At 36.8% G+C, this 14,475-nt stretch overlaps 1 protein-coding gene across 1 annotated transcript; it reads left to right on the forward strand.

Annotated features, from left to right (window-relative positions):
* Nucleotides 1–556: 556 nt before the first annotated feature.
* Nucleotides 557–14,418, forward strand: LOC309624177 (olfactory receptor 7E178-like). Its single transcript, XM_082381971.1, has 2 exons — nucleotides 557–6,797; nucleotides 12,374–14,418. Exons 1-2 carry the CDS (start codon nucleotides 6,783–6,785, stop codon nucleotides 13,334–13,336), a joined length of 978 nt encoding a protein of 325 aa, XP_082238097.1. The 5' UTR covers nucleotides 557–6,782; the 3' UTR covers nucleotides 13,337–14,418.
* Nucleotides 14,419–14,475: the final 57 nt, after the last annotated feature.

The raw sequence follows: 14,475 nt of genomic DNA on the forward strand, positions 1-14,475 counted from the left end.
ATGAATAAGACAATAACTGAAATGAAAAATACACTAGAAGGAATCAATAGCAGAATAATTGAGGCAGAAGAAAAGATACGTGAACTGGAAGACAGAATGGTTGAAATAACTGCCAAGGAGCAGAATAAAGAAAAAAGAATGAAAAGAAATGAAGACAGTCTCAGAGACATCTGGAGCAACATTAAACACAGCAACATTCGAATTATAGGGGTCACAGAACAAGAAGAAAAAGAGAAAGGGTCTGAGAAAATATTTGAAGAGATCATAGGCAAAAATTTCCCTAACATGGGAAAGAAAATAGTCACCCAAGACCAGGAAGCGCAGAGAGTCCCATACAAGATAAACCCAAGAGGAAACACACTGAGGCACATATTGATTTTTTAACATCTTTATTGGAGTATAATTGCTTTACAATGGTCTGTTAGTTTCTGCTTTATAACAAAGTGAATCAGCTATATATATATATATATATATATATATATATATATATATATATATATATATATATCCCCATATCTCCTCCTTCTTGCTTCTCCCTCCCACCCTCCCTATCCCACCCCTCTAGGTGGTCACAAAGCACCAAGCTGATCTCCCTGTGCCATGCAGCTGCTTCTCACTAGCTCTCTATTTTACATTTGATAGTGTATATATGTCCATTCCACTCTCTCATTTCATCCCAGCTTACCTTTCCCATTCTCTGTGTCCTCAAGTCCATTCTCTATGCACTGAGACACATATTAATCAAACTAGCAAAAATTAAATACAAAGAAAAAATATTAAAAGCAGCAAGGGAACGACAACAAAAAACATACAAGGGAATCCCCATAAAGTTATCAGCTGACTTTTCAGCAAAAATGCTGCAGGTCAGAAGGGAGTGGCTGGATATATTTAAAGTGATGAAAGGGAAAAATCTATAACCAAGAATACTCTACCCAGCAAGGTTCTTATTCAGATTCGACAGAGAAATCAAAAGATTTACAGACAAGCAAAAGCTAAGAGAATTCAGCACCACCAAACCAGCTTTACAACAATTGGCAAAGTAAATTCTCTAGGCAAGAAACACAAGAGAAGAGAATAGAAGAGGAAAGGAAGAAAAAAGACCTACAAAAACAGACCCAAAACATTTAAGAAGATGGCAACAGGAACATACATATCAATAATTACCTTAAATATAAATGGATTAAATGTGCCATCCAAAAGACATAGACTGGCTGAATGGATACAAAAACAAGGCCCTTACATATGCTGTCTACAAGAGACCCACTTCAGACCTAGGGACATATACAGACTGGATGTCATGGGAAGGAAAAATATATTCCATGCAAATGGAAATCAAAATAAAGCTAGAGTAGCAAAACTCATATCTGACAAAATAGGCTTTAAAATAAAGACTGATACAAGAGACAAGAAAGGACACAACATAATGATCAAGAGATCAATCCAAGAAGATACAACAATTTTAAATATTTATGAACACAAAATAGAAGCATGTCAATACATAAAGCAAATGCTAACAGCCATAAAAGGGGAAATCAACAAGAACACAATAATAGTGGGAGACTTTAAAACCCCACTTACAACAATGGACAGATCATCCAGACAGAAAATTAATAAGGAAACACAAGCCCTAAATGACACATTAGACTAGATAGAATTACTTGATATTTATAGGACATTCCATTGGAAAGTGGCAGAATACACTTTCTTCTCAAGTGCACATGGAACATTCTCCAGGATAGACCACATCTTGGGTCACAAATCAAGCCTCAGTAAATTTAAGAAAATTCAAATCACATCAAGCGTCTTTTCTGACCACAACACTATGAGATTAGAAATTGATTACAAGAAAAAAAAACTGTAAAAAGACACAAACACATGGAGGGTAAACAATATGGTACTAAACAACCAATGGATCACTGAAGAAAAAAAACAAAAAACAAAAAACCTAGAGACAAATGGCAATGAAAACACAACCACTCAAAACCTATGGAATGCAACAAAAGCAGTTCTAAGAGGGAACTTTATAGCAATACAATCTTACCTCAAGAAACAAGAAAAATCTCAAATAACCTAACATTACACCTAAAGCAACCAGAGAAAGAAGAACAAACAAAACCCAAAGTTAATAGAAGGAAAAAAGTCATAAAGATCACAGCAGAAATAAATGAAATAGAGACAAAGAACACAGTAGCAAAGATTAATGAAACTAAATGCTGGTTCTTTGGAAAGATAAACAAAATTGATAAAACTTTAGCTAGATTCATCAAGAAAAAAGGGAGAGGACTCAAATCAGTAAAATTAGAAATGAAAAAGGAGAAGTTACAACTGACACCACAGAAATACAAAGGATCATAAGAGACTACTACAAGCAAATGTATGCCAATAAAATGGACAAATTGGAAGAAATGAACAAATTCTTAAAAAGACACAGTCTCCCAAGACTGAACCAGGAAGAAATAGAAAATATGAACAGACCAGTCACAAGTAATGAAATTGAAACTGTGATTAAAAATCTTCCAACAAACAAAAATCCAGGACCAGGTGGCCTCAGAGGTGAATTCTATCAAACATTTAGAGAAGAGCTAACACCTATCCTTCTCAAACTCTTCCCAAAAATTGCAGAGGAAGGAAAACTCCCAAGCCCTTCTACGAGGCCACCATCACCCTGACACCAAAATCAGACAGAGATATCACCAAAAAGAGAACTACAGGCCAATATCAGTGATTAACATAGATGCAAAAATCCTCAACAAACAGAATCCAACAGCACATTAAAAGGATCATACACCATCATCAAGTGGGATTTATACCAGGGATGCAAGGATTCTTCAATATAGGCAAATCAATCAATGTGATACACCATATTAACAAACTGAAGAATAAAAACCATATGATTATCTCAATAGATGCAGAAAAAGCTTTTGACAAAATTCATCACCGATTTATGATTAAAAACTCTCCAGAAAGTGGGCATAGAGGGAACTACCTCAACATAATAAAGGCTATATATGACAAACCCACAGAAAACATCATTCTCAATGGTGAAAAATTGAAAGCATTTCCTCTAAGATCAGGAACAAGACAAGGGTGCACACTCTCACCACTATTATTCACCATAGTTTTGGAAGTTCTAGCCATGGAAATCAGAGAATAAAAAGAAATAGAAGGAATCCAACTTGGAATAGAAGAAGTAAAACTGTCACTGTTTGCAGATGACATGATTCTATACATAGAAGATCCTAAAGATTCTACCAGAAAACTACCAGAGCTAATCAATGAATTTGGTAAAGTTGCAGGATACAAAGTTAATACACAGAAATCTCTTGCAGACCTATACACTAACAACAAAAGATCAGAAAGAGAAATTAAGGAAACAATCCCATTTACCATCACTAGAAAAAGAATAAAATACCTAGGAATAAGCCTAACTAAGGAGGCAAAAGACTTGTACGCAGAAAACAATAAGATACTGATGAAAGAAATAAAAGAGGACACAAACAGATGGAGAGATATACCATGTTCTTGGATTGGAAGAATCAATATTGTGAAAGTGACTATACTACCCAAAGCAATCTAAAGATTCAATGCAATCCCTATCAAATTATCAATGGTATTTTCCACTGAATTAGAACCAAAAAATTTCACAATTTGTATGGAAACACAAAAGACCCCGAATTGCCAAAGCAATTTGAGACAGAAAAACGGAGCTGGAGGAATCAGGCTCCCTGACTTCAGACTATACTACAAAGCTACGGTAATCAAGACAGTATGGTACTGGCACAAAAACAAAAATATAGGTAATGGAACAGATAGAAAGTCCAGAGATAAACCCACACACCTATGGTCACCTAATCTATGAAAAAGGAGGCCAGAATATACAGTGGAGAAAAGGCAGCCTCTTCAATAAGTGGTGCTGGGAAAACTGGGCAGCTGCACGTAAAAGAATGAAATTAGAACACTCCCTAACACCATACACAAAAATAAACTCAAAATGGATTAAAGACGTAAATGTAAGGCCAGACACTATCAAACTCTTAGAGGAAAACATAGGCAGAACACTATTTGACATAAATTGCAGCAAGATCCTTTTTGACCCACCTTCTAGAGTAATGGAAATAAAAACAAAAATAAACAAATGGGATCTAATGAAACTTAAAACTTTTGCACAGCAAAGGAAACCATAAACAAGATGAAAAGACAACCCTCAGAATGGGAGAAAATACTTGCAAATGAAGCAACTTACAAAATATTAATCTCCAAAATTTACAAGCAGCTCATGTAGCTCAATATCAAAAAAACAAACAACCCAATCCAAAAATGAGCAGAAGACCTAAATAGACATTTCTCCAAAGAAGATATACAGATTGCCAACAAACACATGAAAGAATGCTCAACATTAGAGAAATGCAAATCAAAACTACAATGCGATATCATCTCACACTGATCAGAATGGCCATCATCAAAAAATCTACAAACAATAAATGCTGGAGAGGGTGTGGAGAAAAGGGAACCCTCTTGCGCTGTTAGTGGGTATGTAAATTGATACAGCCACTATGGAGAACAGTATGGAGGTTCCTTAAAAAACTAAAAATAGAACTACCATATGACCCAGCAATACCACTACTGGGCATATACCCTGAGAAAACCATAATTCAAAAAGAGTCATGTACCCCAATGTTCATTGCAGCTCTATTTACAATAGCCAGGACATGGAAGCAACCTAAGTACCTTTTGTTTTAATATCCCAATTCCTATAAATTCAACTTTGTCGTTGACTCTAGTAACTTATTCATTTCACTCTCTATGAAATAACTGCAGTTTAGTAATACATTTTTGCCGTGGACAAATTATTTTAAATATGTCAACACATAGTCTCTCCCTCTCATATCCACATGTACCTATCCACCATGTGCTCTACCCTAAAAATACCCCCTGTCACTTATCCCCACAAGGTAAATAACATCCTTCTCTCCATATCCAATTTGATTTTGGTATAAAGTTTTCTTCATATCAATGACAAACCAATCTCTGCCTTCCTCAGAAAGAGGTCTCTGAGTCAGGAAGGCTGCATGGACAGGATTTAGAAGGTTACATCACTCCACTTTCCACCTACATCCCACTTTATACTGTAGAAAAAAACAGGTGAGCCCAACCACATTTTATTTATTAAAGTCTTCAAGATCTAAGACCACAATGAAATCTAACGAAAATATATATTCTGGAGTGAGTTGATTCATCTCTACTTAGAAGAAATCATGTTCACTGGGAACATTTGCTACGTTTGACCATGGAATAGCTGTAGATTGGCCTGGTGTTGGAGGGGCTCTCCTCGTGCATCAGAAACAAGGGGGTATACTTGAGACTGCATGACCTGAAGCAGTAGAGTGGGGTCTGTCGTACCAAATGCAGTACCCAATGGAGAGAAAGTTCTACCCATATGCTAGTTTGTGTCCAGGGAATTTTTGTTGAGATCATGGTGGTGTGACTAATTTGGGGATATGCTGAAAAGTAGATGAACAGGGCCTGAGTCTTGAATTGCTTGGAGCACATAGACTTTATAGAGGATGAGCCCTGTGTGGTGGGCAGTATCTGAGATACTCTCACTGATCCCAACTCCTGGTTTTCATTGCTTTGTGTATCTTACTGCCATTGAGGGTGAGATGTACATAGAGACCCACTTCCAACAATGAGAATGTGGAAGAAAGGTTGGGAAGCCCCTGCTGAGAATAGAGTAAAAAATATCTGGCTTTCTTCTTGCTGCCTCTCTCTTGCATTCTTGATGGCTTATATTGATAAAAACCAACTGCCCAACCAGGAGGCCATGTGTCAAGGAACTGAAAGAATTCTCTGGACAATATTCTGTGAACAGGTGAATCCTACCAACAGCCTCGTGAGTGTGCTTGAAAGTGGACATCTGCTGATCCAGTTTTGAGATGCCTGCAGCCCTGGCTGATCTTGACTGCAACCTTCTGGGAGGGAGGCCCACTGAAATATTTAATTAAAGTATCAGGTATTAAAGAATTAGTAAAAGTCAATAGTTTTCTAATATGCCAATGTAATTCATTTAGAGAAAAAACTTAGACATGAAGATTCATTCAAATTAGCACACACACAAAAAAAAAGGAAAGAAAAAAGTCCAACCCAGTAATCTCTACCATATCTAATGCCAGCTGAGCAAGGGTAAGGAAATGAAAATAAGAAGTTATCCTTAGAGACAAATATTACCTGTGAAAATGGAAAGTATCACATCCTTGGTATAGACCTAGTGCTGCATAGATTTCATGATTGATACAATGGATTTGTAGATATCAAAACCACACATTGAGTGGTTAAATTGAGAAAAAAAAATGTCTGAGTTTTATGTTAGAATCCTGCAAGTTAGAAGTAAGAAGCAAGAGTACAGGTGAATTTCCTCTTGAGGAGAAGAGGGACCTAGATCCTTCCCAGGACATTCACTTTTATCCTTTTCCTGTTCCATTAATATTAGCAAGTCTCCAAAGATTGGGACAATGTGGACCATCTGGCTAATTATGAGCTTTGGACATTGAGCCCTAAGGTCATATCATTGTAAATAATTGGCCAGTGTCTTCAGCTCATTAATTGGCCAGTTCTAACATTGTGACTCCCCACCTGTGTCTCCATCCTTTGTAGGAAGCTGCATCAGAAGGTCCCAGCCTGAGTCTGTCTTCCTGCCAGTCCTGAGGGCACACCCTGAGACTTCATCACACAGCAGGCAGGAGAGGGGCAGTGAATCTGTGCTCCTTGGTCATGCTCCAGCAGAGATGCAGCCCAGCCCAGTAAGTGCTGAGGGAGAAAGTGATGGATGAAGGGAGTGTTGGGAGCATGATTTTTTCCTCAACAAGACAAACACGGCAGTTGGGACAGAAAGATGGGGGGGGGGGACCAGTATACAAATTTCATATTAGAGCCCTATGACATTTATGTTCTTGGTTCTGGTTGGGATTTCCTCCTCAAGAGGACAGATGTGATATTTGGTATAGAAAGATGAGAGGGCACGAATACAAACAGTTTTGGAATAAAGCCTTTTGAAGCTTACGTTCTTTGTTCTGGTTGGGGTGTGAGAACTCTCATTCAGAGATCTGCTTCCACCCTCACTGGTTCTGGTTCTGGCTGGCATCTCTCCCATTGTAGCAGCAAATGGGTCTCTGTAAACTTCCCCCTAAGTTATGTTATGTTATATTATGTTATGTTATGTTATGTTATGTTATGTTATGTTATGTTATGTTATGTTATGTTATGTTATGTTATTGAAGGCTTCCTAAGTGTCAGGCTCTGAGGTGTGTCTTTTATGTTTCTTGTTTGATTACATCTGCATAATTTCTCCCAAATTATAAGTGCACACATAAGTATTATTATAATAAGAGGAAAGAAGCACAGCATTTTATGTAGCAGGTACCAGGTCATGAGTTAGAAAGTGTTGAAGTCAGTCATTCTGGGTAGACTGAGTCCAGACACAGGGCATCTGGGCAGTTTTCCCCCTGCCACCCCAAACAGTCATGTTACTTTCCTGTCAGTCCTCATAGAGATTCTCTGCTCACTTTGCCCTTCCTATTTGGAGTTTTCTGGAGGACACAGGGGAGGGTAGTAGATAGCACTTGCTGCATCAACTATAGGAAGGATGTCTACGAACACAGGTGAAGTCATAGAAATAATTGGCAGCTGACATTTCAGGGTGGATCTCTCTGTTGACCCTGTTCCTGGATCTCACATCACCTGTCCACTTTCTCCTCTGTACTTATAATCGTCTGACTCAATCATGAAAGGAGACATAAAATCAGAGTCTTAGGGTTCATTCCTATGCAGGAAAATGAAAACAGTTTAAAAAATCTACCCGAGATGCGTCTGTCGTTAGACTGCTGTACCTCTGCTTAAAACTTTCAGAAAGCCTGAAAACAATGATATTTAGGGCATGGAACTTAGAGAATAAAAACTTACTTTTGGAGCAGCTGATTCGGGGGCTCTGGCAGAAACTAAACACACCATTGTAAAGCAATTATAGTCCAATAAAGATGTTTTAAAAAACAAAAACAAAAACAAAACTTAATTTTGAATCGTGTATGCTCCACTAATTCTTAGTGTGTTATGGGACAATTTCTTAGAATCCATGAGACTTAGTATTGTCAACTGAGTTGATTCCTCATTGATTCAAACCCACTGAATCAGGACTAAACAAATAATGGTCACCCTCTATGCAATAGTTATGTGATGGATGCATAAAGAAAGGGCAAAATACATTTTTGATATTTTGTTACTAATAATGATAAAGCTACTGCTCGTGTCATTAGATTTAAATATTTGTTGGTCTGATGTTATGGTTTCCCTACATCCCTGACAGGACATTTTATTTTATTTTATACAAGTACATTCTTCATAGATGAAGAGAAATGACTGAGGCTCATTTATTTCTGATTCCCCAGAGCCTATACCTCGTTGGCACAGAAGAGGCAACAAGGATTAAAAAAAAGAGAAAACAGTTAAGTGTTGAATAAACCGTGTGGGCAATATAGCTTCCACACAGTGGACCATTCATGCTGGTGTTTTCATCTTTTTCAGAATGTCGCATAGGAATAGAGACAAGATAAAATAGTGCTTGTTTCTCTCTATGTCATGGACTTTCTAAGGGACATATTTTCTTTCCATTTAATAGCATATGCAGGATTCAATCACTGAAAAGCCATTGCAGAAATTTTCATAAGTATGGGGAAAAAAGAGTCAGAAAAGGAGGGGACTACACATCTTAATGCATGGGCTGAAACACATTTTAGGATTTCATATCATTCCATGCTCCAGTGCTCTGAGACAGGAAAGGCTTCGATCTTTTCTGCCATATAATCCATAAAACATTATTAAATTTGGGGGATTATATTTAATTAATAAATATACTAGCCCAATAATGATTGACATTCTTTATAAAAATGACCCAATATTTATAAGTTACAAACATCCCTTAAGTGCCACACATGGTGTAGTGCTGGGTATTAGACTCTTTTTTTTTTTTTCCAGGAAGGTACAGAAGCATAGAGAGGAGGAGAAATTTATACACACTCCACATACATGGGGTGAAAAATCCAGGACTCAATCCTCGATTTGCTTATTCCTACACCAGTTCTCAGACATCTCCACTGTAGCTAAATAGCATTTCTTTTCTAACCTAGTTTGTTGGCCCAGAAAGTGAAATGAAGGTAGAAGAATTGATTCATCCTCTTTGGTTCAGTGAGTCTATCTGTGAATTACAGGAATGCACCAGTAGTTCACAGGGGCCAGAATGGCACTGACATGATGGATTATAGGATTTTCTATAAATAGTCATGTTGTGGAGTCCAGTTTTGAAATCTAAGGTTGAAACAATTTCCTATATAAGATGAAAATGTCATGTGCAGGTATCATGACATTGTCATAAGATAGACCTCAGGAATATTTTCAAATGATACCTTAATAAGTGGTGATGTGGTTGATAGAAAATGATATTTGCATTGAAACAAATACAGACAACATTAGTAAAACTGAACATGCATCAGTTCTTAGAAATTGCACAACTAGCCACCACTCACATATTATATACAAATTCTCATTTGTATGATAGCATATGAGCGAGGTACAGAATTTTCATAGGATTGTTGTAAGAAGAAAATGATATAAATAATAATATACTATAAAATATGTAATGTAAATTAAATATTTATTTAATAGGTAGTGAAAATACATTATATTATATTGTTACATTTTAAATATATGTGAAATATAAATTTGTTAATTTATATGTATAAATATAAATTTATAAAGTAAATGATGTTTTCCCTTACGTAATAATGTGCATTGGGTAAATGTTTGAAGTAACTGTATATACTTCACGAAGAGACTTAACCACAAAGTTGTGGTAAACAAGCACATTTCAGAGGAAATATGTGTAGTATTCTGTTTAGGGAAGATTTTAAGAATGCAGTTTAGATACATAAATGAATATTGACATTACAGAAGCATTGACAGGGAAATATACCCATCAACTTCATGACAATGGTTGCTTTTGGGGGACAGTTATATAGAGGAACGAGATTGAGCTAGATACCAAGAAAGTTCCTTTTTATGAGTAAATGTTCAAACCTCTATAAAAGCTGAGATCTGAAGGAAGTATTATTAAATGTTTATATTTAAAAATAGGTTTTGGTTATTGATGAGACTAATAATAGGTAATATTAATGGAACTTTTTATAAGTGTTGGGCAATATTCTAAGCGGTATTTATCAAGTCCAGCTTGACATCAGGGTGACCAAGAAAAGCACATGTAGAGATCCTGAAATAGGTCCTAGGCTGAGACCAGGGTACCTGTGAATTTTAAAATAAGCACACGTAAATTACCAAACAGCTGGAGATGAAAACCATTGGTCTAAGCAATATTAATAATTAAAAAAAAATTCTTCCAATACTCCTACTAGGTAGGTTAAATTATTATTAATTTCATAGATAAGGAAACTGCCCAACTGTGTTTACAGTACTTATTTTGAATAATTCTAGATTAAATCATAGTGTGACATGCCAAAATAATTAAACTGAGTTACCTTCAGGTAGGAGAAGACAAGGAATTGCAATCCCTGTATCAGGAAGAATTGACATGAAAATCTGCTGCATCTACATCAGAAGGCTGGGTTCTGACCTGGCTGTGGGACCTTCCCTGGTGCTGAACTCCTCAACCATAAATAGGGTTTATGATGAGAACAAGACCAGGTATATGAAAAAGTGCTCAACATCAGTTAGTATCAGGAAACATAAGTCAAAACCTAAATCAAATATCACCTCACATCTGTTAGGATGGCTATTATTGAAAAAAAAAAAAGATAACAAATGTTGATGAGGATGTGGAGTTTAAGGGAACTCTTGTACTCTTCTTTTTCTTGAAAGAAACTGTGGTGTGTATATATTAACAAAGGGATATTATTCAGCCATAAAAAGAAGGAAATCCTGCCATTTGTGACAACATGGATGGACCTGGAGAATATTACGCTTATTGAAATACATACACCAGACACAGTCAAATACTGTATGATCTCACTTATGTTTGCAAGCTAAGAAAATCAAATTCTGAAAACCATAGATTAGAACTGTAGTTGTGAGGAGGAGGTGGTAGAGAAAGTGGGGAGATGTTGGTCAAAGGGTACAAACTTTCAGTTATAAAATGAATAAGTTCTGAGGATCTAATATACAGCCTGATGACTTGTTAATAATTCTGTATTGTAGTCTTGAAATCTGCTAAGAGAGATCTGCTTAACTGTTACTACACATACACACAAGTAGAAACTATGTGAGGTGACAGATATGTTAATTAACTTGATTTTGGTAATCATTCCCAATATCTATGTGTATTAAATCATCATCTAGAACATCTTTTAAAAACCTTCATGTTGCACAACCCAAATATATACAATTTTGTCAATCATACTTCAATAAATTGTAAAAAAGGAAAACAATGAAGTAGTATTATCCTACTACTACTATCACAGCACAGAATAGAGTTCACAAAAAGTAAAGTGGTTTCACACATCAGACATTTTACCAACATGGTATTGGGTTGAAACAAATAACCTTGTATAAAATAAAAAACTTCAAGAGGGTTTCTTAAATTTTATTACCGTTTAATCATTGACAATGTTCTATACACTAACACCGCATTCCAAGTCACCAATGCTGTATGATTGATCATGTGTACTTAAATAAACCACACTGATCAAAATTTGAAGTCCACCAAAGTCAAAGATATGAATTATATACTTAATAACTTTTAAAACACAACCCTGATATTTGAGTAATTACTTATTTCATGAAGGAGGGAAGACAGAGAAACCAATGATAAAACTCTGAATATCACATAAAAATATTTTCTGATTATGAACCTTTATTTTTAATTTAGAATCCAGATGACACACTCCCTCATTTCATAGAGATTTATAAATATTCTAAATAAAAGAAATATCTAGAATTTTATTTGAGTAAAATAAGATTTATATATCTATGACTTAACTTCTTAAATTCGAATTATATTTTTTCATAAAGAGGGAAGGGAATTTCACATTCTGTATTATTTCTAAAGTAGGTTGTATTTAACTGAGATCATGAATGTATTACCTCTAATGTTCTTGTTCCCGTTCAATTTTCAGTGAAGTTTTATAAAGAAAGAGTGAATAGACGGAGGTGAAAAACACAGAAACCAATGAGGAAACAATTCGAAGCAGATAGAATTTGTCACACTGAGAAATATTGCTGAAGGTGCTGAGGTGTATGATCTTAGAAATGAATTGCTTGAATCCAAAATATGGACACAGTGCCGCATGCCCATTTACTTGTTTCCTTTTTTTTCCAGCCGTCTTTTCTTTTTCCAAAGGTGTCTAAGCTACACAGAACTGGAAATGTAACAAGTGTCTCAGAATTCTTCCTCACAGGCCTCTCAGATGATCCAGAACTGCAGCCTTTGCTCTTTATCCTGTTCCTGTCCTTGTACCTGGTCACCGTGTTGGGGAATCTGCTCATCATCCTGGCTGTTACCTCTGACCCCCACCTTCACACCCCCATGTACTTCTTCCTCTCCAACCTGTCCTTGGTTGACATCAGTTTCATCTCCACCACCGTCCCCAAGATGATTGTGAACATCCAAACTCATAGCAGAGTCATCTCCTATGAAGCCTGCCTGGCACAGATGTCTTTTTTTATCCTTTTTGTGTGTATGGATGGTATGCTTCTGACTGCAATGGCTTATGACAGGTTTGTGGCCATCTGTCACCCACTGCGCTACCAGATCATCATGAACCCACGCCTCTGTTGCTTCTTAGTTTTGGTGTCATTTTTTGTTAGCCTTTTGGACTCCCAGGTGCACAATTTGACTGTGTTACAAGTTGCCTGCTTTAAGAATGTGGAAATTTCTAATTTCTTCTGTGACCCTTCTCAACTCCTCAAGCTTGCCTGTTCTGACACTTTCACCAATAACATAGTCCTGTACTTTTTTGGTGCCACCTTTGCTTTTCTCCTTTTCTCAGGGATCTTTTTCTCTTACTATAAAATTCTTTTTTCCATTCTGAGAGTCCCCTCATCAGGTCGAATGTATAAAGCCTTCTCCACCTGTGGTTCTCACCTGGCAGTTGTTTGTGTATTTTATGGAACCAGCCTTGGTGTGTACCTCAGCTCAGCCATCTCACAATCTCCCAGGAAGGACACAGTGGCCTCGGTAGTGTACACTGTGGTCACACCCATGCTGAACCCCTACATCTACAGTCTGAGGAACAGAGACATCAAAAAGGCCATGTGGAGGTTCCTCAGCAAAACGTTCTAATCTTAGTACCCGTGTCATCCATTTGGAGTGTGGGTTGGCAAATGTAGCAAAATTAACATCTAGACCTGAAAATTCTACCTCTCTCATCACATCATTTTTGTAGCTCTTATGACCTTCATGCCTCTCCTAGTTTAACACCTGGATATTGCTTCTCTTTATGGTTTAATGTGACTGGGGGAGAATTCTAGGATCCTTTGGGTGTCATAATTACTCCTTGACTGAATTTCATTACATCTATGGAAATTCTATAGTTTATCTTTGGTAGCCCCAGCATCCTCAAAAATGACTAATTTCCCTTTAATATATTGAAAATTTACAAGTTTCCCACAGCTCTTACGTATTCTCCATAGTAAATTCTATTTTTCAATCTGTGAATGCAGCTATGTGTGAGGATGCCTGTCACTGCTTCTCAACCTTGGCTTTTATCGAAATCATCTGGGAAGCTTAAAAATACTGACCACTGGGTCTCACCACCAGATATTCTGATTTAACTGGACTTGGGTGTGGTCTGAGCATGAGGATTTAAAAAACCACTCAGGTGGTTCTAGTGGGTGGCCAAGGTTGAGAACTACTGGTCCCAGTCAGATCTTTCACTCAAAGGTGACCAGTATGCCTTGTGTCCTAACTGCTCATGGACAAATGCCCAAGATCTGAAAGAGATCAGAGGTCAAAGGGGGAAGATATGAAGAGCCTACTGTAGTAACAGGCAATGTGTTTTCCCCATTATTTCTGATTATTTTCTTCACATAGCTTCTCTACTACTGGGCATATACCCTGAGAAAACCATAATTCAAAAAGAGTCATGTACCAAAATGTTCATTGCAGCTCTATTTACAATAGCCAGGACATGGAAGCAACCGAAGCATCCATCAACAGATGAATGGATAAAGAGGATGTGGCACATATATACAATGGAATATTACTCAGCCATAAAAAGAAACGAAATTGAGTTATTTGTAGTGAGGTGGATGGACCTAGAGTCTGTCATACAGAGTGAAGTAAGTCAAAAAGAGAAAAACAAATACCGTATGCTAACACATATATATGGAATCTAAGAAAAAAAAAAAAAGATCATGAAGAAACTAGGGGCAAGACGGGAATAAAGATGCAGACCTACTAGAGAATGGACTTGAGGATAT

Source organism: Balaenoptera borealis (genome assembly GCF_965194805.1).
Source record: "Balaenoptera borealis genome assembly, chromosome: 2".
In the NCBI taxonomy this organism is placed as follows: domain Eukaryota; kingdom Metazoa; phylum Chordata; class Mammalia; order Artiodactyla; family Balaenopteridae; genus Balaenoptera; species Balaenoptera borealis.